Here is a 21,635-nt window from a genome sequence, read left to right as displayed (position 1 = left end):
AGTGTGCGCACCCATAGCATAATCAAACGCGCACACAAGAAAACACGATGGTTATGCACCTATCAGAAATACCAAACAAGTCAGAAACTTGCTGTAAACCTTCATCCCATTGCCAGCACAGGGCAATCAGTTTTCATGAGTCTCAAGAAAAGAAACGCAGGCATGGTAGCATTGTTTGTATATACGAGCACCCGCCTGTTAACATATGTAATCTCATCCCTGTGAAAAATAAACGAGCAAGCAGCTAGCAGGGACCTCAGAGGTTAGAAACCAGATAGACATCAGTTTTTATGAGTGCAACAAATGGAAACAGCCTGTGAAACGAAACAAACTAACCGCCGTGCGCCCACACATGCGTAGATACGTGGGCAATCGCTGAAATGCCAGCATTGAGAAGCCATAGAATGAAAACCAGAGACTACGGAGCGAAAAAGTGAAATTCCTTGTATACACTGGGGGGATCTCACCCGTACATGTACTCTTGGGACAAAGGAATGGCAACACAGTAGTGCAAATAATCACAAGTGCATTTATTGTACATTTCATAGACTAATGCCTTCTAGCCGAGTTGCCATCCACAAAACATGCCGATGGGCGCGCGACAAACACGACCGGATAGCGAGCGAATATGTTCATCCCATCCATTGCTGGACATTAATGCCTGGTCGTTTGCGCGTACAGTCACACGAACGGTGGCGCGTTCGAACGATCGTGTTCGTCCATTTCGGTGTAGGCATCGCGAGACGGTCTCGCAGAAGCATGGATCGGCGCACGTGTGGAACGTCCATGCCGCTTGCCAACCCGGAGCCAAAAGGCTGTTTCACATGGCACGATTGGGACGAAAAAAAATCGTTCTGCTGCTCACGTCGCAGATCGATTTTCGCTGACAGGTTTCTCATGCGTCTGTGGCAGCACAGTTTCCGTCGCAGCACTTCGCAAGGTTGCTCCCTGCTCACGAAGTATCCATGCCTGCATCGTTAAATAAAAACAACATGGAAACTAGTCAAATGTTCGAATTTTCCTATTATTATTCGATAATAGAATGAGTACACCATTTTTTAATGTTTAAAAGCGTTAATTAATGGAAATGAAAGTGGAGGAAAAAACAACTTGCCGCAGGTGGGGAACGATCCCACAACCTTTGCATTTCGCGTGCAATGCTCTCCCAATTGAGCTACCGCATCTCCGTTTCCCCACTCCCTTTCTTGGGCATTTTCATTTCTGAATTGGGCGAATTTCTGAAAGCTAGGCGAGTTGGTGATTGAACATGTTCCTATGGTGATTTTCAGTGATTATGAAATGTCTGAAACCTATGGTAGAAGGGTGGATAAAATTAAATGGCAAAGGAAAGTTCCATAGATGTGTTGCAGTACAAGAAAACAGAGAATTGACTACTTTCAGTATGACTCAGCTCAGTTACTGCATGTTAGTTTGCTCAACGTAAGATACTATTTTCGATGTAAGATACTTTTCAGATGAGGACAGCATACATTCCACAACTACTACTAGGTAAAGTCCGAACTGCCAAAGCACGCCACCAGATGACTTGTCGATCAAAGACATATGGCAGGCACACATTCTATGATTTTCTGTGGAACACATGCCGACTTTTGAAGCAGCTTTTTTTTTTTCGTGTGTGTACTGCGTACTTAATTCATCATCATCATCATTTTACGTTGTGAAACCAATACATCAAAACATGATTGGACCCATAGCCAGCTCAGCTAGTGAAGGGTCCAAATACAAAATATTCACTAAAGAAATGGCAGACATTCAAACTATGTGTACAAAAAGACGTGAGATACTACAATAGCAGTGTTGCAGATATGTAAAGCGCATACATATTCTGAAAAACAACAGAAAATGGGTTTGTAAGTATACAAAACCAAGCACAAAGGTATTTAGTCCCACAGTTCTGGACAGACAAGAAAAATGTTTTTCGATAAGGCTGAAAAATTGTTTGAGTTTGATGTCATCGGGAATCTCATTCCATATCTGAGCACCATTGTACTCTAATGGCCTTTGGCCGTAAGTGTTATGACAATAGGTAGGTTAAATCTATTATTAGTGGTAGCTCTTGTTTGTCTCAGCGGCGATCTAAACAGTGTAAGAGGAAATGGATCATTAGTTCTTATTACTGTGTTTATTAGTTTGTATGCAACTGATACCGGTAATAGCCGCAGTTCTTGAAAGAGTGGTCGACTAGGGTCGGTTGTCTTTGCGAAGGTTATGGTACGAACAGCACGTTTCTGCAAGCGTAAAATTGATTTTAAATATGTTTTATAGGTACCGCCCCATGTGTCTAGGCAGTAACATAAGTGAATATGGACAACCGCAAAATACTATATGCGTAAGATCGGTGCACGAAAACATTCCCTCGCCCTTAATAAAATATGACAGCCATAAGCTAATTTGGAGCAAACATTTTTAATTTGTTGCTTCCAATGCATGTCCGATTCAAAGACTATACCCAAGTACTTGGTGTGGGAGACATTAAGCAAATATGTACCGTTTAAGGTTAAAAATAAATTATCACAGCTAATATTCTTTTTCCTTGAGTGAAATAAAGTATACTTTGTTTTCTCGGTGTTAAGTGTGAGCCGATTGTTTACGAAGCACTGCGAAATTTTACTAAGTTCCTCGTTAATTTTGCCCTCCAGATGTAAAAATGTATCTCCTGTAAAAAATAGCACAGTGTCATCAGCGTATATAACAGCTTCAGAATAGTTCAGAAACAATGGAAGGTCATTGATGTATATAGAAAAAAGGAGGGGCCTGAGTACAGAGCCCTGTGGCATGCCAAGTGTGATTTTTTGAGGAGCGGAGGTATAGTCTCGGGTAACAACGCATTGCTCTCGACCAGAAAAGTAACTCTTAATTAAATCATAAATTTTCCCCCTTAAACCATAAGTCTCTATTTTCTGTAATAATATTGAATGGTTAACCATGTCAAAGGCTTTTTGATATGTCTAACTAAACAACTACGGCCAGTTTGTTGCTATGTAATGCGGTGTTTATCAGCTGTCTAAGGACCAGAACTGCCGAGGAAGTGGATCTTTGGGGTCGGAAACCGTGCTGATTTGGACAGAAGACATTGTACTTACTTAAAAAGCTCTGTATTCGCTTGCAGAGCACCTTTTTGAATACTGTATTAATTACACTTAATACCGAAATTGGCCTATAGTTTGATAGAATGGACCGCTCACCACCTTTAATGACAGGCGTGACCTTACCGGCTTTGATCTCATGAGGCTACACTCCACTTCTCAGGGAATTATTAAAAAGATGCAACAAATGGGTACCTAGAATACCAATATTGTTTATTATAAGTCTCACAGGTATTGCGTCTAAGCCTGCTGCTTTGCCTATTGAGAGACTGCTGACTGCCGCTGTCACTTCCTCTATTGATAAGTCAGGCAGTGCGAAAGTATTGTCAACACGCTCAGGCATTCTTAACGAGGCTAAATCAATATTAATCTGTGAGGCCAGCGAAGGTCCTATGGAGGCAAAATGGGCATTAAATAATTCAGCCATGTCTTCATTAGCCGATTCAGGCAAAACATCCACTCTTGAACGAAGGCCAATTGCATCATTAACTATGTCCTACATTTTTTTCGTATTACCCTGAGTCTCCTCTACAAGCGACGAAAAATATTCTATTTTTCCTCTTCCTCATGAGAGACAAAGATAGGTTGCGGTAGCGTTTAAACTGGCTTAGATAATAGTCGTTTGTTCTTAGTTGCTTCCATTTATGGTACCATTTGTCCTTTTCCTTCAGTATGTTTAAGATATCAGTTGTCATCCAGGGACATGTTGGCTGGCTGTATTTTTTAGTGGCCCCTGTAGAGCTCCGGGTAATAGCGGTTTTCAGAAATTTTTTAGTGGCCCCTGTAGAGCTCCGGGTAATAGCGGTTTTCAGAAGAGCTAAGAATTGTGCGTACTCAACATTAACATCCTTGTCATAGGCAGAAGCAAAAGTGGTTTGTTTAAGCATTTTGCGTAGTAAAACATAATTGATTTTAGTATGCATTTTGCTGAGTGATGTCTGTTTTTGCTTGCGTAGCTCTGTTTCAAATAAGACAAAAATCGGCAGGTGGTCAGCAATCATATCAGCACAAGTACCAGCTCTCACACCTGTGTCAATGTTGCATAGGGCATGATCTATTAAAGTGCATGAGGTACTGGTTATATGGGTTGGTTCTGAGATGAGATTACGCAATGCGAACGATTCGAGGAGAAGGGTATAGTTATTCTGTGTGCCAGATGATAGATCATTATTAACATCTCCCACAATGATTGCATTGCATTTCCCACCAAATATTTCTGCAAGGATAGTTTCAAATTTCTCAAGAAAGACCATTATCGTTGAGTTAGGTTGCCGGTATAATACCCCAACTATAAGTCCATTGGAAAGCTTTATAAAATGTGTTTCAATACAATTATCACAAAGAGTTGCCACGTCAACACTTGGTAGACAAGGTTATCTTTCACAAAGAGACCAAGCCCGCCTCCTCTCGTATGTGATTCACGAGGTCGTGACAAGAATTTATAACCTGGAAGACAGACTGATTCATCATCCTTGAGCCACGTTTCACTCAATGCAATGACATCAAAAGAGGATTCGTACCTTGACAAATGCACAACCAAATCATTTAGGTTTTTTCTAACACTGCGTACGTTACAATGAAAAACTGAAAATAACTTTTTATCGCGCATCAATTCTTCAACTTCAGAAAATGAAAAAGCCATGGTGAAGGACAAGCAAATTCCACCTCACAAAATAAAGGGAAAAGCAGACTCGCACAACATTCATCAGATCATCCTCGCATGTGACATGTAATATAGTGGAATTTTCTGTTCTGCGCATCAAAACCTTCCCCTGCGTCACCCAAACAAATTTCCATCCTTTGTGTTCCGCTTTGCTTGCTTTGCTTTAGTGAGGAGTACCTTTGTTTCAATGCAAAGATGCTCATTAACACACAGTGGCTGCTCCCCGCCGAAACCAAGGAGGCCCACGTTCAGTTCAGTCTCTTTAGCGGCACTGAGCACCCTGTCCCGGGCTGACCTGACTGCAAACTTGACCACGACATTCGGCTTGTCTTTATCTTTAGAGCGAACTCTATGCACAATGTCAATATCGTATTCGGCAATCTCAGCGCCCAGGGAAGTAGCCACTTTCTGTACAGCATTTAAAAGGTTCTCACCCTGAACAACTGGGAGCCCCATGATCTCGAGGTTTGAGTTCCGACTGAATTGTTTTAATTCCAGGATTTCTTTCTTAGCTTCCTGCAGTTCTGTGCGGAGCAGTTCATTTGTGTTTTGACACTGAACATATTGCGCTTTCACCTCGGCAAGCTCGCGACGAAAGGTTTCAACATCACCCTTAAAACATTCAAACCCTTCATTCATGAAATCGATCTATTGCCTTATGCCCGTAAGTTCAGCGCAAATTTCTGTATTGGAGCTCCCCATTTTTTCTACATTAGTCATCATACCAGAGGCAAACACATCCAGCTTAGCTACTAGTTCATTTAGCACTTTCGCAACTTCTTTGATGCTACTCGGGGGTTTCTCCGTAAGAGCCTTAGTGACCTCATTTAGTGGTCTCGTGTTACGGTCCCCCATTTTAGCGCTTAGTAACTCGGCCAGGACAATCGAACGACAGCCAGATTCAAACTACAACCAGCAAACCACAACACACTCGGCAGCAACAGCAACAGCATTGCGATGATGCCGTTTACAAGAAGACAAAGCAATAACCACCAACCTGCAAAAATAAATGCGCTTGAGTATTCAGCGTCCGCACCCCATCGCCGTCACTGCCAAAGTGATGCTTGCCGCACGAAAACAACGCCTACCCGTCGCGGCAATTCCAAGTTTCTTAACTCTTGTACAGTCGACTCCCGATAATTCGAAGCCGCTTAATTGGAATTTTCGGTTAATTAGAAGTGAAGTGCTGGTCCCGTCAGTTTTGCATGTAATCCTATAGAAGAAATCGCTCGATAATTCGAAGTCCTCATCCAGTAATATTGTTTAATTGGAAGTTAATTTTCAGCCGGGATCCTAGAGGTGACCGTCATTCTTTGGTAGAATGTGCAATTTTTCAAGTGTTGCAACAGTTCCGTGCTCCGCATTGGTGTCATCGCCACAGCAGCCGCCCGCAACGCCATCCTTCTTGGAGCGGCGCGATTATTCATTGCTACGGCTGCCGTGGCCTCCGCGATCAACTCCGGCGGGAGGCGAAGCGGCTCCCGCCGGAGGCCACGCGCGGCTGCCGCGTGTGGTCGGAGCTGATCGCGGAGGCCGCGCGGGTGCCATAGGTGCACGCAGCGCTGCATACTGGCAGTGGCGAGATTGTGTGAGATTAGTCTTGCAGCGTGCGCAGCGTATGTCGAGGCATTGGTCGAGGCGTGTGTTGGTCGAGCGCCTTTGTGCGGGAAGCTCCTAGGCTAGGTTGCTCCACGAGGGATTCGGAATTGACTGTACCTAGTCGCGCAGTTTATAGCCATGGCAAACCGTGGCTCTTATCGCACGCTCGACCTGGCAACGAAAGTCGAGGTTTTGAAGGAAGTTGAGAAGGGAGGTGCCGCCAAACAAGATATAGCGCGGAAGTACGGGATCAAGCCGAACACTCTCTCTAACTACATCAAGAACAAGCGCACAATAATGGATGCATTTGAGAACGACAAGTTCAAGACTTCCCGGAAGCGAATGCGCACCGGCGCTTACCCAGAGTTGGATAAGGCTCTGCTGGTTTGGATTAGGGAGGCCAGGAGCAACAAACTCCCTCTCAGCGAAGACATCGTTGCGATGAAAGCCCGAACGCTTGCAGCAATGTTGGGGATCGATGATTTTGTTTCGTCAGATGGATGGCTGACGCGCTTTAAAGATCGCCATGACCTGGTTTTCAAGAGCGTGTGTGGTGAAAAGGCGTCCGTTAACCAGGAAACATGCGCCACGTGGAAGGACGGAAAGCTGCGTGAATATCTCGCCGAATACAGACCGGAAGACATCTTCAATGCAGATGAGACTGCACGCTTCTATCGGCTTCTACCAGAGAAGACCCTGACATTCAAGGATGACGACTGTGCTGGGGACAAACGCAGCAAGGAGAGAGTGTCGGTGCTGATCGCGGCAAACATGACTGGCACGGAACGATGACGGTTACTTGTGTTCGGGAAAGCCGCGAAGCCGAGATGTTTTAAAGGCGTGAAGACGCTGCCTGTGGACTATGAGGCGAACATAAAAGTGTGGATGACGGCCGAAATCTTCAAGAGCTGGATAAGCAAATTGGACCGCAAGTTTGCTGCTTCGAACCGCAAGGTGTTGTTCCTTGTCGATCACTGCAGTGCTCACGTGAATGTGCCAGCCTTGAGTGCAATACGCCTCGCATTTTTGCCTGCAAACACAACGGCTGTTTTGCAGCCAATGGACCAAGGCATCATCAAGAATGTTAAAGTCCTGTACAGGCGGCACCTCCTCGAGCGCATGATTTTGTGTATGGATAGCTCCACAAAGTACGAGGTGAGCTTGCTTAGTGCCATCCACATGTTGGCGCGAGCATGGGATCGTGTGAAGCAAGAAACAATCGCAAACTGCTTCAGGGCTTGCGGTTTTGTGGCAGCTTCTTCGGAGGATGCCTCTGAAATTTCAGCGGAGGAAGTGTCAACAAGCGAGCTTGACGGCACTGATTTTGGTGATGTTCTCGGGGACGTCAATTTTGAAGATTACGTCGCCGTAGACAAGGCGGTCGAAACGTGCGGTGCGCTGACGGATAGCGAAATTGTAGAGATTATTTGGCCCCAGGAAGCGACCCAGGAAAGCGACGATGATGTTGAAGGCGAGCCGCAACCTAAGGCTGCCGATGTAGCTGCAGGCCTTGCTCTTGCGGAGTGCTTCTTTGCCACTGTAGGTAACGCGGAAGAAGCGTTCCGCCACATCTACAGCCTGCAGAACTTGCTTTCAGCAGCGCGATTCGGCAAGAAGAAGCAAACCAAGATGACCGACTATTTTTCTTAGAGAAAATACTCGATTTCGCCACAAATAAAGTGCTGTTTTTTGTGTTTTGTGCTTAATTGGAAGTTCGTTTAATTCGAAGTTTTTTGCGGTCCCCGTGAACTTCGTATTAACGGGAGTCGACTGTATCAGATGGCGTCACTGACGTGGTACGAATGCAGTGTCGCCTCACAGGCCAGGAAATCGAGGATGCGTCATTGGCGTGAAAGAAGGCCTCTTCCAGCACTCCAGGAAGAAGCCAGGCCGCCAACTGCAAAAATAAATGCGCTTGAGTATTCAGCATCTGCGCGCTATCACTGTCACTGACAAAGTGAATTCATCATGTTTAGCAGGCGTGTTCCTTATGCATAACTTTTTCAAGCTTCTGATATTGTAGCTCTATTCTATGGCTGAACCCTTTCAGCTGCCAATTAATTTTGTCCATTTAAAATTTTGTTTCATTGCATTTCTTGCACCTTCAGGATTACAAAAACAGTGCAGCTGCTGAATAAATTACGAATTTTCATTAGTTCAGTGAGTTTCGTGAAGTTTACAAGTAATGGACTCCATGTGAGAACTCTCTACAGGAATGTCAGTGATGAGAATATCAACTATTACATGCCTACCAAATTTGGAACCTATCAAGAAACTTGAAATATATGCTTGATGGAAAACAATGAAAGAAGTGAACCTGCTACATGAAGACGACCTGTCACCAAGGGCCAACGTCTAGCCATCTCCCTTCCAACTCATTTTACTAAATAACTTGCAGGTATTAATCAAACTTGCATCACAGGTCCAATCAGAAGTGCCTCAAGATGTTTGCGATGCTGTTTATATACCATAATTTTAATCAGGTTTTGATTTTGGTGCATTATCTTTGCATGTTTTTGTGTGCATGCAATGCCTGAAAGGATTAAGAGGAAGCTTTACCTAGGTGCGAACTCATATTTCCCCATTCAAATACGTACCAAATGCATAAATGCTTTACGAGACAACCACTGGACCGATCTGAATGAAATTGGTTGCATTCGAGAGAGAGATAGATAGTTAGAGAATAAACTTTATTATTTGACCAGGCTTCTTTGACTTTAGCCCAAAGGTGGGTAAGAAAGATAAATTTTAACATTGCTAGGAAGCAGGTTATTGATTTAGGACTTAGGACTTTAGTATCATTTGCGAAAATTGCTGAAAATTGGTAACATAAAAAACAAAGTGGAAGCACAAAGGTTGCAAGCCCTTAACTCTGCACTAAAAACAGACTTCGCAGTTCTGCAAACTGCACTTGTTAGAGCTTCTCAAACTGACTGATTTGATATATAAATTTACAGCTTATGTGAAATTGTTAGTGTTTATGAGGGCTTGCAGAAGTCCTACTCACAAATTAGTGGCATATTTCAGAGTGTTCTATAATACATCACTTTTTGTCCACTTTAGATGTATTATTAGGGGCTGCTTACAGAACTGTGATGTTGTTTTGATTGCAGAGTTTCAAAGTTATTAAGTTGAAGTTCGAGATTTTTGCAATTTTACCATTTTCACTTCAAGTGGCGTAAGGCAAGTGAAGAACAGCGCTAAAAATGCCATTGAAATGCATCTCTCACCAAAATCACAGAGACACGTCGCATCTCTGTCACTAGAGTGTTGTTTTCTGTTTCGCCATTGGTCTTGCACAAGGCCAGTACTTTACAGCTTGCAATTTTCAACTCTTGCAGACAAGATTGAAGTGGCCTGCCTGGAAGCATTGACAAAGGCTGATTTGCTTACATTCTTCAAGGTATGTCTTCACTCACCTCTCCTGTCTGTGTGACTCTAACAAACCACTATTTCAGTGCAGTGTTTTTAAATTCGTACTTTGTGAAATATTTTGAATATAAATTTTCGTATATCTTGTGGCTAAAGCATGAATAGCTGTCTTCAAAGGTCAATAGAGCAGTGTCACAAATCTTCAAAGTTGTGTTGCTTTGGCGATGTTGCTGCAAACTGCATTGGACTTCTAGTCCTTTTTTTCCTTGAAAACTCAAAGGGCTGCATGCATCACTGCTGTGTAAGGCCCACAAATGCAATCTCCAGAGTGCCCTTATCGCATACTTTTGGCCACCACTCAGCCTCCATTCAGCTCTCAGCTGTGGATAGGGGGCCTTCCCACATTTTGTCCGCCAGTTAGACTTGTCATTTGCGGAACTCAATATCCAGGAGCTGCTGTTGCCACAGTAATGTGGTGGATATGGCTAGGGCATACCTCTCACACTTTCCGTGCTTTTCCTTCCTGACTTGAGTGATGTGTGGCACAGGACTAAAATGTGCATACCAGTTGATCTCTTCGTTTTAGTGCCTCCTGGGAGCTGCCTTTTGGGCTCCCTCCTGTGTCTTTAGCTAACCAAAACTATGTTTCTGAACTGCTGAGTGCCTGTTTGGAGTTGGACATATGCGGCCTTTTCTCTCGTACTTCTCATACTAGATGAACCATGACATGGTAAGCCCAGTGCAGTGGCTGTGGATAGTTCTTTTGGGAGCCTTGGCCCTGCTGCAGCATACTGTCTGTGCTGTCGGCGAACAATCGGTTCTTTTCTGATCATTGCTGTCTAGGTAGACGGTGCGCCAAGCCCATCTAGCACCTTCGTAAAATATTGCACTGTGGGCATGCAGTAGTGCTTCCAACTCTTGTAGACCTTATCTTTGTAGGGATGTAAAGTTATGGTAAGGTTGGTGGCTTATTAGAGGTTGGATTGCGCAACATTTTGACGAGACACACAGAAGAGACACACACCACAGAGCGCTACTTGCAACTATCGTTTTATTCCCTTGTCAGTGGAATAAATACACGAAGATACTCAGGGGGGTAGGGCGGTAGCGACGAAAAACAAATAAACAAAAAAACAAAAATAGTTTTGACCGACATTGCCATCTACCAATGCCAAGTCGGCTTTGTCATGTGATCGTTTTTGCTGCACTCGACATCACACAAAAGAGACCAGGATACGAAATTTCAGATTAGCGCGTGAGGAAATCCAATTCCTTTGCACTAAGGGATACTGAGGGCGTGCTCACGCACATTGCAAGTAGCGCTCTGTGGTGTGTGTCTCTTCTGTGTGTCTCGTGAAAATGTTGCGCAATCCAACCTCTAATATGCTATACCAACACGCCCAGTCGTCAACCTTGGCAAGTTGGTGGCTATTTCATGAGTAGCGGCGATAGTTATGGCAGGTCAAGCTTTGGGGTCAGAAGTTTCTGCAGCTGCTTAGGTATCTCCTTCTGAAGAAATGAGTTGGCAGCATTTAGTAGACTTTTTTTCTGATGCAAATCTTTACATATTTAGAAATAGTATGTTTACATTTATCATCATTATCAGCTTATTTATGTTCATTGCAGAATGAAGGCCTCTCCCAGCAATCTCTACCCCTGTCTTGCAGTAGCTGATTCCATCTTTTGCCTGAAAAATTCTTTTCTAATTTCACCGCACCGATGGGTGTCTGGAAAGGGGGCAAGGGGGTGGCTGCCCCCCTCAAAAAAAATTTCGGACGTTATTTTATACACTATCAAAAGCTACAGAGCTTAATTAGCACACTCACGTCCCACATATCCTTATGAAACACCCTTCAGGATTGTGAGCCAACTTTGCATGTCACACACTATCACTAATCTTGCCGGTCATGTCACGGCAATAAAAGGAGGACTGCCTGTGGTGGCTTCTGAAGGTAGTGAACAATTCTGAAAGTGTGACATTTTTTTTTAACGAAGCTTTCTTTGCCTCTTTCTTCGACTTTTGCATTGTTTCCTTGTACGCCACATACGGGGGTGGTTCAGAGCATGTATATACATAGCAGGAGCATGGCAGATAGGATAGATAACATGAGAAACTCATTTGGACCTTTCCATCGCGTGGCATGTGCACAATACCCTCTGGAGCTCCCTAGGCGTCACCACGTTATCCTCTTGACAGCTGTAATTGTCCGTGACCCCCCTCAAAAACATTGCACAAATGCAGCGCTTACCTTTCTACTAACAGTCCAGAGGGGACATAGATAGAACTGTAGAGAGGAGGGGGGAGGGGAGGCAGAGAATGGGTAGAACTGACGCAGTCGCAAAACAATTGAATAACAGCCTTGCCACTCTCGCAGTTCCCATACATGAGGAGAGGGTGGAAGAGGGAAAAGATGACGTGAGAAGGTAAGGAAACAGCAGCTGTGGGCAACCTGAAGTTACAGTACGGTAATCTGCCATTTCTGAAAAATAAACACCATGCAAATTTGTCAAGCGGACAACTGACGCAGGGAATACAGATGCAAAGCCGCAATAAAACACGATAGGGTCTAGAAGGCACTACGGAAGTGGTCGCACATCACTTCAACCCTTCTGTGCCGACCAAGGTAGCTTGGCAGCTATGGCATTGCTCGAGGTTGCGGGTTCAATCCCGACCGTGGCAGCTGCATTTTGTCGGGAGCGAAATATATAAATGATAGTTCACTTAGATTTAGGTGCAGGTTAAAGAACACCAAGATGTCAAAATTAATCCAGAGTCCGCCACTATGGCAGTCCTCATAATCCGATAATGGTTTCGGCACGTAGAGCCCCATAGTTCAATTAAACTTTAACGCTTTTGCCACAATGCGATGTACCATGTGAGGCAATGACAAAGCTCAGTCCTCTCGGAGATTATGAACAATGATGCACAACAACCCCTCAAGTAAACACGTCTCCCTGTGTGTTCTGTGTACTGCGCAGACAAACAGCAGTGGTACACATGAGGTAACATTTAACATCAACTCACCGCTCTCATATTGGACGCCGAAGAAGTTACATGTTCACTGTCATATTCACCGCTAATTATCATCAATCAAACCAAATAACGTAGAAAGGTTCGCTTACATTGATTCCCATAGTGTGTGGGAGCTGCATATTTTTGGTGCACATCTCCTTTCCTAGCGCAGCCGTGGCTGTGCATTGCTGTCAGTGCAGCTGAGCGGATGTACAGCGCACCCTGCTTTTGCGGTAATCTGCCACGTGGGTGTATCGACATGGCGTGGCATCATGTACGCTGTCTTCTCGCGCCTTTAGTACTGCACGTTGTATAGTCTTGAGCTTCGGAGATGCATTGAAGGGAGAGGCAGACGAAACGTTCACTCCCTGTTGCCAACGCTTTTCATGTTAGTGTCTTCCCACTGCAGGCAACACTTTTAGCCACGGGGGCAGAGTGGATGCAAAAGCATGGCTGGCTTTGCTTCATATCACCGATGTGAAGATATCGCCTAAGCATGATGAAATCATATATTTCGTCGGTGACTCTCAATTTCAACAAAATCATTTTTTTTCTCATTCAAGTTTGCTTAACCTGATGGCCCGATTATTCAGAAAATTTTGCAGCTCCTTCTGCGTTACGAAAATCCATCAGTGACTGTACTTATTTGCATAAAAAGTAGAATTTTAATTTAATGAAATTCCATTATTACAAAGCAAATCGCCAATTTTTCTGACTTCGTTGTATTGAGGTGTAACTGTATTTGATATTCCTTATAAACGTACGTGCAGATATCAGAAAAAAAAAATTGCAATCAGGCCTATGCGATGTAAATGCAAGTGGGGTGCCTCCAAAGGGCTAGAATAGGGCATTCTGCGGATTTTGATAACCTGTTCACACCTTGCCGTGCCGATACGAGGCACAGGAACAGCACGTTGACTTCCAAACTGCAGTGCAACCAAGCCAAGCCACTGGCCAAAATGTGTGCCATTAACGGACTTCTTAGACCATACATGGATCCATACTCTGCTACTATGGGTGTTGGTCTATAGCCCATTCATCTAATCTTACGATCGATAGCCAATGAGGTCTACAAGTGTGAGCATAAAAACGAGCATGCTGCCAGCAAACTTTTCAGACACCAAGGGTACTGTGCATGGATCCGTACCTCGCTACTATGGCCCGTAGGTCTGATCTCACGCTTGGTGTCCGATAAGGTCTACGAGTTTGAACATATTGGTGACGAGCTCCCATGACTGCTTGTCACCAGCCATTCTACTTGCCGCACTGCTTAGGCCACTAGGCCCAACCAGCTTCCCATTGTCAGGAATCGGCAACCAAAGTTCTGGTTTCGTCCCCGTCGACATTGCGGAAACTTTGTTCATGTCCACCATGCTTGTGGCATCACTCGCATGGTTCATGCCTGAAGCACCATGTGGGGTCTAAAATTTTTGCTATTGCCGTTTTAAATTTGCACGTGGGAGGTGATAGTGCTACAGAAATTGTGCAGGTCCACAAAATTGGGCATCTGAAAAGTCACTTGACTATATTTGGCATTTTTGCTACGAGAATACATATTATAGGCACGTGCAAGCAAAACTTTGCTTTGCTATAGCCAGTACCGGGTCGGATCCTGCATTTTCGATTTCATTATAGCAGGGGAATGAATGAATGAATGAAACCACGTTTATTCCACATTAAAATGTGCCGAAGACGCTGCGGCGGAAAGAGGAGGGGCGTTATTGCAAAAGGGGAAGGGTAAGGCTGCCTCCGTTTTATTAATGAACGTCCTGGAGGCAGCTAAGTGGGGACCGCATGACGCTTGTGGCTGTCGTGGAGCTAATCGCCGACGGGTAGTGCTGTAGGGTCCTGAAGGAACAGCAGCAGTGCTCGCCAGAGCTCGATGGCATGGTCCGGAGATGTGGTATACGGGCAAGCCCAAGTCCGTAGAGAAGAAGGCCAGGGTCCCCGCTGTATGGTGGCCAGGGCACGAAGCCTTGGTGGGATGTAGAGGGGGCACTCCCAACAGATCAGCACGACATGTGCTGATGGAACAGAACTCACTTACGGGTGGTGGTGTGCCACCCTTGTGGAAACGGTTCAACAAGTGAGGAGTAAGGAGGGTGCTTGTCTGGATTCTCCGAAGCAAGACTGACTCTCGCCGTGGGAATACCTTCGGTGGAAGTGAAAGTATAGAGAGTGGATTGCCCACTGCTGCGAGGTAGGCAGCACATCGTTGTTTGGTCGCATGCTTGTCTGCCAGTGGGTCTGCTACCTCAGGTGTGGTAGCTAGGAGAGGATAAGGATTATCGGAGGCTCTGGCTAGTGCGGTAGAGAGATGAGCGCGCGCCAGTCTATGAGCCTTCTCGTTTCCGGGGATACCGCAGTGCGCAGGGACCCAGTGAATGGTAACATCGTAACCGCATTCGCGGAGCAGGCATGCCTGGTGCCGGATCTTCTGCAGTACGGGATCTGTGTAAATAACATTAGCACACGCCCGATGGACAGCCTGGGAATCTGTGTACACATGATGGTGAACAGGGTCAGTTTGAGACGAAGTTGCGAGGGCCCACTCCAAATAATCTAGGATGGCCATTAGCTCTGCGCGGGTGCTGGACATTGCTTCTGCTGATATATGATGGCAGCGGTTCTGATTTTCATTTGTCTGGTCGTACCACGCAGTCGCATAACAGGTGTTACTAACGTCGTCTGCAGGCAGTTCAACGTCCGTGTATACGATGCGTTCAGTCGAGGAGAGTGAACTCGTAGCCTTGGCATGCCTCTTGGCATATGCAAGGCGCCACATTTTCTGAGTAGGGTCCATATTGAGAGGAAGTGGCCTGCCATCGGTGAGAGCCGTGATTTCCCACGGCGGCGTGTTGTTGGGCAAAATGGGCATTTTGTGGACGTCATACCCGAGGAGCATGAGTGTGTGTCGCCCGGCTTTTGTGGCGCGAAGTCTCGTCTCTTGTGTATAGATGTGCATGTCTACGAGCTCGGATAGGTTGTTGAGTTTGCTACAACTTTTAAGTGCTTCGAGGCTTGTGTACCTTGGGAGTCCAGTTACAATGCGTTTGGCTTCGTTAAGTAACCGGTCGAGCGCGTGCATCTGTGTGCTGTTGACTGGATAATACGGCAGCCCGTACACGATAGGGGTGACAAGAAAAGCTTGAGCGAACTGCCACATTTCACGTTCGTTTACTCCACGGGTGCGGGTAGAGATTCTGCGTAAAGCATGCAGGATTTGTTTGCTGGTCTTCGTAACACATTGGAACCAAGTGTTCGCTGTGCAGTTCTCGTCTAGGTGCATACCGAGTATTCGGATAGTAGATTTCCGTGTGATGGGTTGGTCACCGATGTACAGTTTAAAAGACTGCTTTTCTTCCTGCTTTCCAAAGGTAGACCTGCCACCATGAATGACGACAAACTCTGTTTTGTCTGGGGCAGTGTGTAAACCCGTTTCCGTGGCATAGGCGTGAATAATGTCGAGAGCTCGTTGTAAGACGTCCTCCTGCTCCCCGATGCACCCTTGATGCGTCCACACGGTGACGTCATCCGCGTACACCGCTTGTTTCAGGCCCAATGCGTCGGCAAGGCGCTTAGGTAGCTGGTGCATAGCTATATTAAACAGCGTCGGTGAAATAACCTAGCCCTGGGGGACGCCTACGTGGTTGGTTCGTATGGCACTGGCGTCGTGACCAACTTCGACTTGGTAGCTTCGCTCTTCAAGGAAACCCGCTATGAAGTTGTACATCTTCCCTCTGATGCCAAGAGCACATGCTTTGATCATGATAGTGTTATGTGAGATGGAATCAAATGCCTTGCGTATATCCACTGCGACAACGGCTCGTGGGTGCACCGAATTAGAGTCAAGGACGTCCTGTTTTAGGCGGGCTAGCACATCCTGTGTTGATAGCCCACGGCGAAATCCATACAGTGTAGGAGCCAAAAGGTCGCGATCTTCAAGGTACCACATCAAGCGTGTGTTGACCATGCTCTCCATTACTTTACAGACACACGAGGTCAAAGAGATTGGACGGAGGTTGGATAAGGTATGTGGTGGTTTACCAGGCTTCGGAATGGGCTTGACCACTGAAAACTTCCAAGTGGAGGGCAGTATCCTGGTATCCCAGACTCGATTAAATTCTTCGAGAAGAGCGTGCTTGTGCTCAAGGGGCAGATTGCGTAGATGAGCCACGCCCACCTCATTGACCCCTGGAGCACTACGTACGTTAGCACGCTGCAAGGCGTGCTCCAGCTCGATCATGGTGAAGGGGCTGTTAAGTGGTTCATTATCTTCAGAATGTACATCCTTCTGGTATGTGGTGTCTGTGGAGCGAGACGTCTGTGGGAAAAACAGTTCAGCGGCCTGTTCGGCAAGTTCCTGAGCGGAGGGCCACACGAGCCGCGCCGTTGTTGGTCTTGCGCTGGCCGAGAAGAGAGCGCAGGATGGCCCAAACCTTGGACGTATGAGTCTGTCCATTGATGGATTCGCAAATTCCCATCCAGCGGTCTGACGCAAGCATAGTCGTATATTCTTCGATCAAACGCTGTATTTCGCACAACCGTGCTTTTTGGTGAGCAGTGCGACCAGACCGCCTGTACTGAGCGAGTATCCGGTGCCTTCTATTCCATAAGGTGAGCAGATGTCTATCAGGCTCTGGGTGGTCAGAGGGAACCCGTAAGTGTTTGGTGGCTCTTCGCTTCGCTACGCACAGCTGTGATACCAGATGGTCAATGTTCTTGGCTGGAGACTGCTGCTGCAGTAACTCGCGGTACTTATCCCAGTGTGTTATGTGGCTTAGCCGTGTAGTGGCGTGTGACTTCATCTTCGGATTGGCGTGGCCTGTGCAAAAGCGTATCAGGATTTGAAAGTGGTCGCTCCCCATGCAATCGTCCAGCACCTCCCATCGAAAAAGCTGCGGACGAGTACTCCAGGTAAGATCTGGTGATGTGTCTGCTTGGTGAACTGTCTGTCCCAGCCTCGTGTGAGCTTGAGGCATGTTGAGGAGTGTCAGCCCGTACTCCGAGGTATCTTGCATGATGCGCCGACCGCGCGGGCTGCATTTGTTGTATCCCCAGGCGATGTGCTGAGCATTAAAGTCCCCGCACAACAATATGGTGTCTCTTGCGGATAAATCTTCTTAAAGTGGGAGATGAAGGTGAGATCAACGAGTGGGGCCCTAGTTGCCTTATTCCTTGTGTTCTCGGGAACCACGTAGACACAAAATATGAGCATTGTACGCTGTGATGAGACTTCTAACCGGCATCCGACAACGCTAAGAGTAGCGCTGCACTACGGTTGCGTGTCTAATTGTACGTGTGTAGTTCCCCGTCGCACGTACAATGCTGTCTTCGTGGCTTCAGCTACTTTTACAGGCGGGGCGGGGCGTAGCCGTCATAGCCAATTATGCTCAGCACAGGGCCGTTGACTTCTTGAAGGGCAATGACCAAGGGACTGGTGTTGTCTTGCTTGCTGGAGAACCGGGTGATCAGGTCAGCCCTCTTGTTACGAAGAGAACGACAATTCCATTGCAGGACAGTTGCCCATGGTGATGAATTTGAAGAGCTAGACATGGTGAGGCTGTGTTGTTTCAGCAGCACTGAGGCTTGGTGGTACCCAAGGCGTACGCATTGCTGGTGCTCCTGCAGGTGTCGGACAGGTTTTGCCAAAAGGGAGAGTGCCGGAAAGCATGATACGCTCCATGATGGTGTGGACGCATGTTTCTATGGCCCTGTTAATAAGCTGTTGGACGCTTTGATAGATGGACTTCTCTATTTGTGCCATACGATTTTCAAGACGCCGCTCGAGATCGTGAAGTGTCGTTGGGGGGGGGGGGGGGGGGAGTAGATATGGATTATCGCTGGGAGGTGTAAGCACCGTTAACTGAGCTGGGTCCCTGCGAGTATGCTGCGCCACTCCATCTGAGGGTGGTTGCAGCGCTGTACTATTGCTGGAACTGATTGTTAGGTGTGCATTCGCTTGTCTAACTACATCCGCGAAGGTGGCTTTTCCGCTGGCTTCTGACTGTGCAGCTGGGGATACCGGTGGCCCGGTGTAGAAATTCTGGCGCATTGCCTTTAGCATGGGTCTAGATGAATTTTGTTCAGTTCCGCTCTCGGGACAGCGGTGCTGACGCCCCTCTGTCTGCCATTTTCTACGTGGCCTTTGGGCAGCCGGCTTGCATTTTTGTTCAATTTTCTTGTTGACTTGTCGTCTTTTTGGACAGTTTGTGGCTGTGGCCAAGTGAGAACCACCACAGCTACGGCACTTCGGTTCTGTGTTCGGGCACTGTGTTCCCACTTCGTGTTGCCGCAGACCGCATGTAGAGCATATCGCTGCCAGAGTGTTGGGGCATTGCTCCTTGTGGTGCCCGATCTTGTGACATATGTCACAAACTGCCACTCGTGCACGGTAGGGAAAGACGCAGATAGTAAATGACTGCAGGCCGACCTTGTAGGGTAGGCTGTTACCTGCAAATGTGACCATGGCAGTACCTTTGTTACCAAGTGGGCGTGTTTGCTGGATTTTGTACTTGCGGCAATGCAAGGAGTTCATTAGTTCCTCAGAAGTCATGTCTCCAGCATTTCTAATAATGCCTCTGATTTGATTAGGACCAATGGCTTCGTATGTTTGAAAGGGCACATCCTGTCCACGGATTGGCAGGGACGCTATTGCGAGAAGTGCGTTGCGCACCTCGGGTGCGGACGCGTCGACAGCGAGCTGATTGCTCTGACTTAAGTAGCGAACTGAGAACTCCGGTATTTGGTCTTCCTTAGAGAGACCTAGATGAGCCGAAATGTGGCGGGTTATGACTTTGTCTAACCATATGAACTGCCATATAACTGCCATTATATAACCATATATAATGCGACACGGCTGCTTAGGCCGAAGGATGGCGGTGTGTTGATGTTTACGCGGGGCACCTGAGCTCGTCTTCGCCGCGTCCGTCGTACGGTTCTGCTTTGTCCGTCGAGAACGAACAAGTACCCAGTTGTCCTCTTCGTCCTGGCGACTAACGGGAGCAGGAGGCATGCGACGTGCGCCTCTCGCACAGGGGTAATTCCTGGGTATGCTCGTGTACTGTCGTTCGGGCGTCAGCATGAGCGAGCCTCGTGCACGTTTGTCTCCATTCGGTGCGGTGGAAATGACGCGAGCTTGGTAAAAAGTATTCGTAGACTTGCCTTCAATGCCATGCTGTTCCTCTAGGTCCATGAGTGGGGCGAAGGGGTTGGTGTCCGGCAGCAGCAGCACCCTTGAAGGTATAACAGCGGCGGCCGAGTTCTTCGTTAAAGTCCGTGGCACAAACGAGGCAACCTGGTTGTCCGGAGCCTGTGGGTCCATGTCATCGGGCAGTGGTACATCGTTAGGGAGCACGGGCTGCTCCGGCAAGGCCATCAAAGCACGAAACTTCGACGAGCAGTGATGGCCGCTGGCAGCAGGCCGGGCGGAGGTATCACTGACGGGTTCAGATAACAGCGAGCCAGACAACTGTTACTTCGAGCGGGTGGTGTCGCCGTGATCCTCTGGTTGTGAAGCGTCGATTGATGTAATCCAGCCAAGGGTACATTCTGATTAACGAATCAAAACCGATGTTGAAAGCGGGAGCCGATCTTACTACATGTTCTTCGATGCTTCTTCTTATAGCAGGGGAATATACTCCGTCGAAATACAGCCTGACCGACCAAGTCTCATGTTTACTTCTTTATATTCGATAATTTGTTACATCCGTATTTATTATATCAAGCTTCAGTCATCGAGCAAAATATGCAATGTACCTGAAGGCAACTAATGTCACTACGATGGGCAAGTAGGCTTTGTAAAGCCGCCTGAACATCTTGAAGCATATGACTCACCTAGTGACTGCTTATTTGCACAATATTGCAGCTAAGAAGTAGATCTGAATACAGTAGGATCTTGTTACAACGTACTTCGCTGGACCGATGAAATTAATTTGTTAATTTGAATTATCGTAGTACTGAAAACCCAATATTTTCATGTCAGTAATGTAACACAACAATGAAAATTACATACCTTTGCAGCAGATGCGCATGTTCGTACGTAAATAATAAACGAGAACGCTGGGCACAGCTTGAGTACAATTTATTGCTTGAAGAAGTCTGTAATCATTTTCTACCGAGTAGACAGCAAGTGCTGCAGGACGAACGCCTCCACATCCTTGACCTTCCTCTGAACGTCATCGGGGACATCTTTACAGCACCCGAGGAATGATCGCGTCTTCTCTAGAAAAACTAAAACATCCGAGCTGGAAACATTCTCTTCCTCTTCGTGTGTTGATCCAGTGTCGGCATCGTCTTTGTCACTACTGCAATCTTCTTGCTCATGCACTTTATTCACCATGTCTTTGTTGGTGAGCTCCACGGACGTAGCCGCCGTGCTGTCACTGTCAATGTAATCATCAAAGGTCACCATGGTGTCGATGGGGAGCTTCTCGGTAAGCTCATTCCACAGTTCTGGGTTGAGCTCCTCTGTGTCCTCGCAGTCTTGTGGCATAGGTGAAGCCTTTAAAAGGCCTGCCTTTCGCCAGCAGTTGCTTATCGTGCCTGCCTTCACGTTCCACCACTACCCTGTAAGCATTTCTGCAGCTTGACGGATGTTTAGCTGTGTTTGCAGCTTCAGTCGAATATTGATCAGGAGACGGTGCACAAGACGCTTCCGAAATTCGACCTTCACACATCTGATGATACCTTAGTACGAAGGTTAGAGCAAAGAAGTACAATTCGGGGCATAAATTCAAGTTGCACATTGCTCAATCGCACGTTCACTATATGCGCCGAGCAGTTGTCAACGATGAGAATTTTTCTGTCTTTCTTCATTGTGTCGTCGAGCTGCGGCAGCCACTGAGTGAACAATCCTCGCGTCATCCACGCTTTTTTGTTA

At 46.6% G+C, this 21,635-nt stretch overlaps 1 protein-coding gene and 1 long non-coding RNA gene across 3 annotated transcripts in view; one reads left to right on the top strand and one right to left on the bottom strand.

Moving 5' to 3' along the window:
- The window catches only part of Ide (Insulin degrading metalloproteinase), a 247,923-nt gene that overhangs the window by 220,410 nt on the left and 5,878 nt on the right, over positions 1-21,635 (top strand). For both annotated transcript variants that reach the window (XM_075676326.1, XM_075676325.1), the window contains exon 25: positions 9,711-9,772. In XM_075676326.1, the coding sequence (XP_075532441.1) occupies positions 9,711-9,772 (62 nt within the window). The remainder of the gene's footprint in view (positions 1-9,710; positions 9,773-21,635) is intronic.
- LOC142565792 (uncharacterized) lies at positions 510-6,141 on the bottom strand. The gene is made up of 2 exons (XR_012824882.1): positions 5,768-6,141; positions 510-969 (listed from the first exon to the last, which is right to left on the bottom strand). It is a non-coding gene; the product is annotated as an uncharacterized LOC142565792 (long non-coding RNA).

Source organism: Dermacentor variabilis, unplaced genomic scaffold (assembly GCF_050947875.1).
Source record: "Dermacentor variabilis isolate Ectoservices unplaced genomic scaffold, ASM5094787v1 scaffold_12, whole genome shotgun sequence".
Classification (NCBI taxonomy): Eukaryota; Metazoa; Arthropoda; class Arachnida; order Ixodida; family Ixodidae; genus Dermacentor; species Dermacentor variabilis.
Note: the sequence above shows the minus strand (reverse complement) of the source record. Positions and strands in the feature narration are given on the sequence as shown.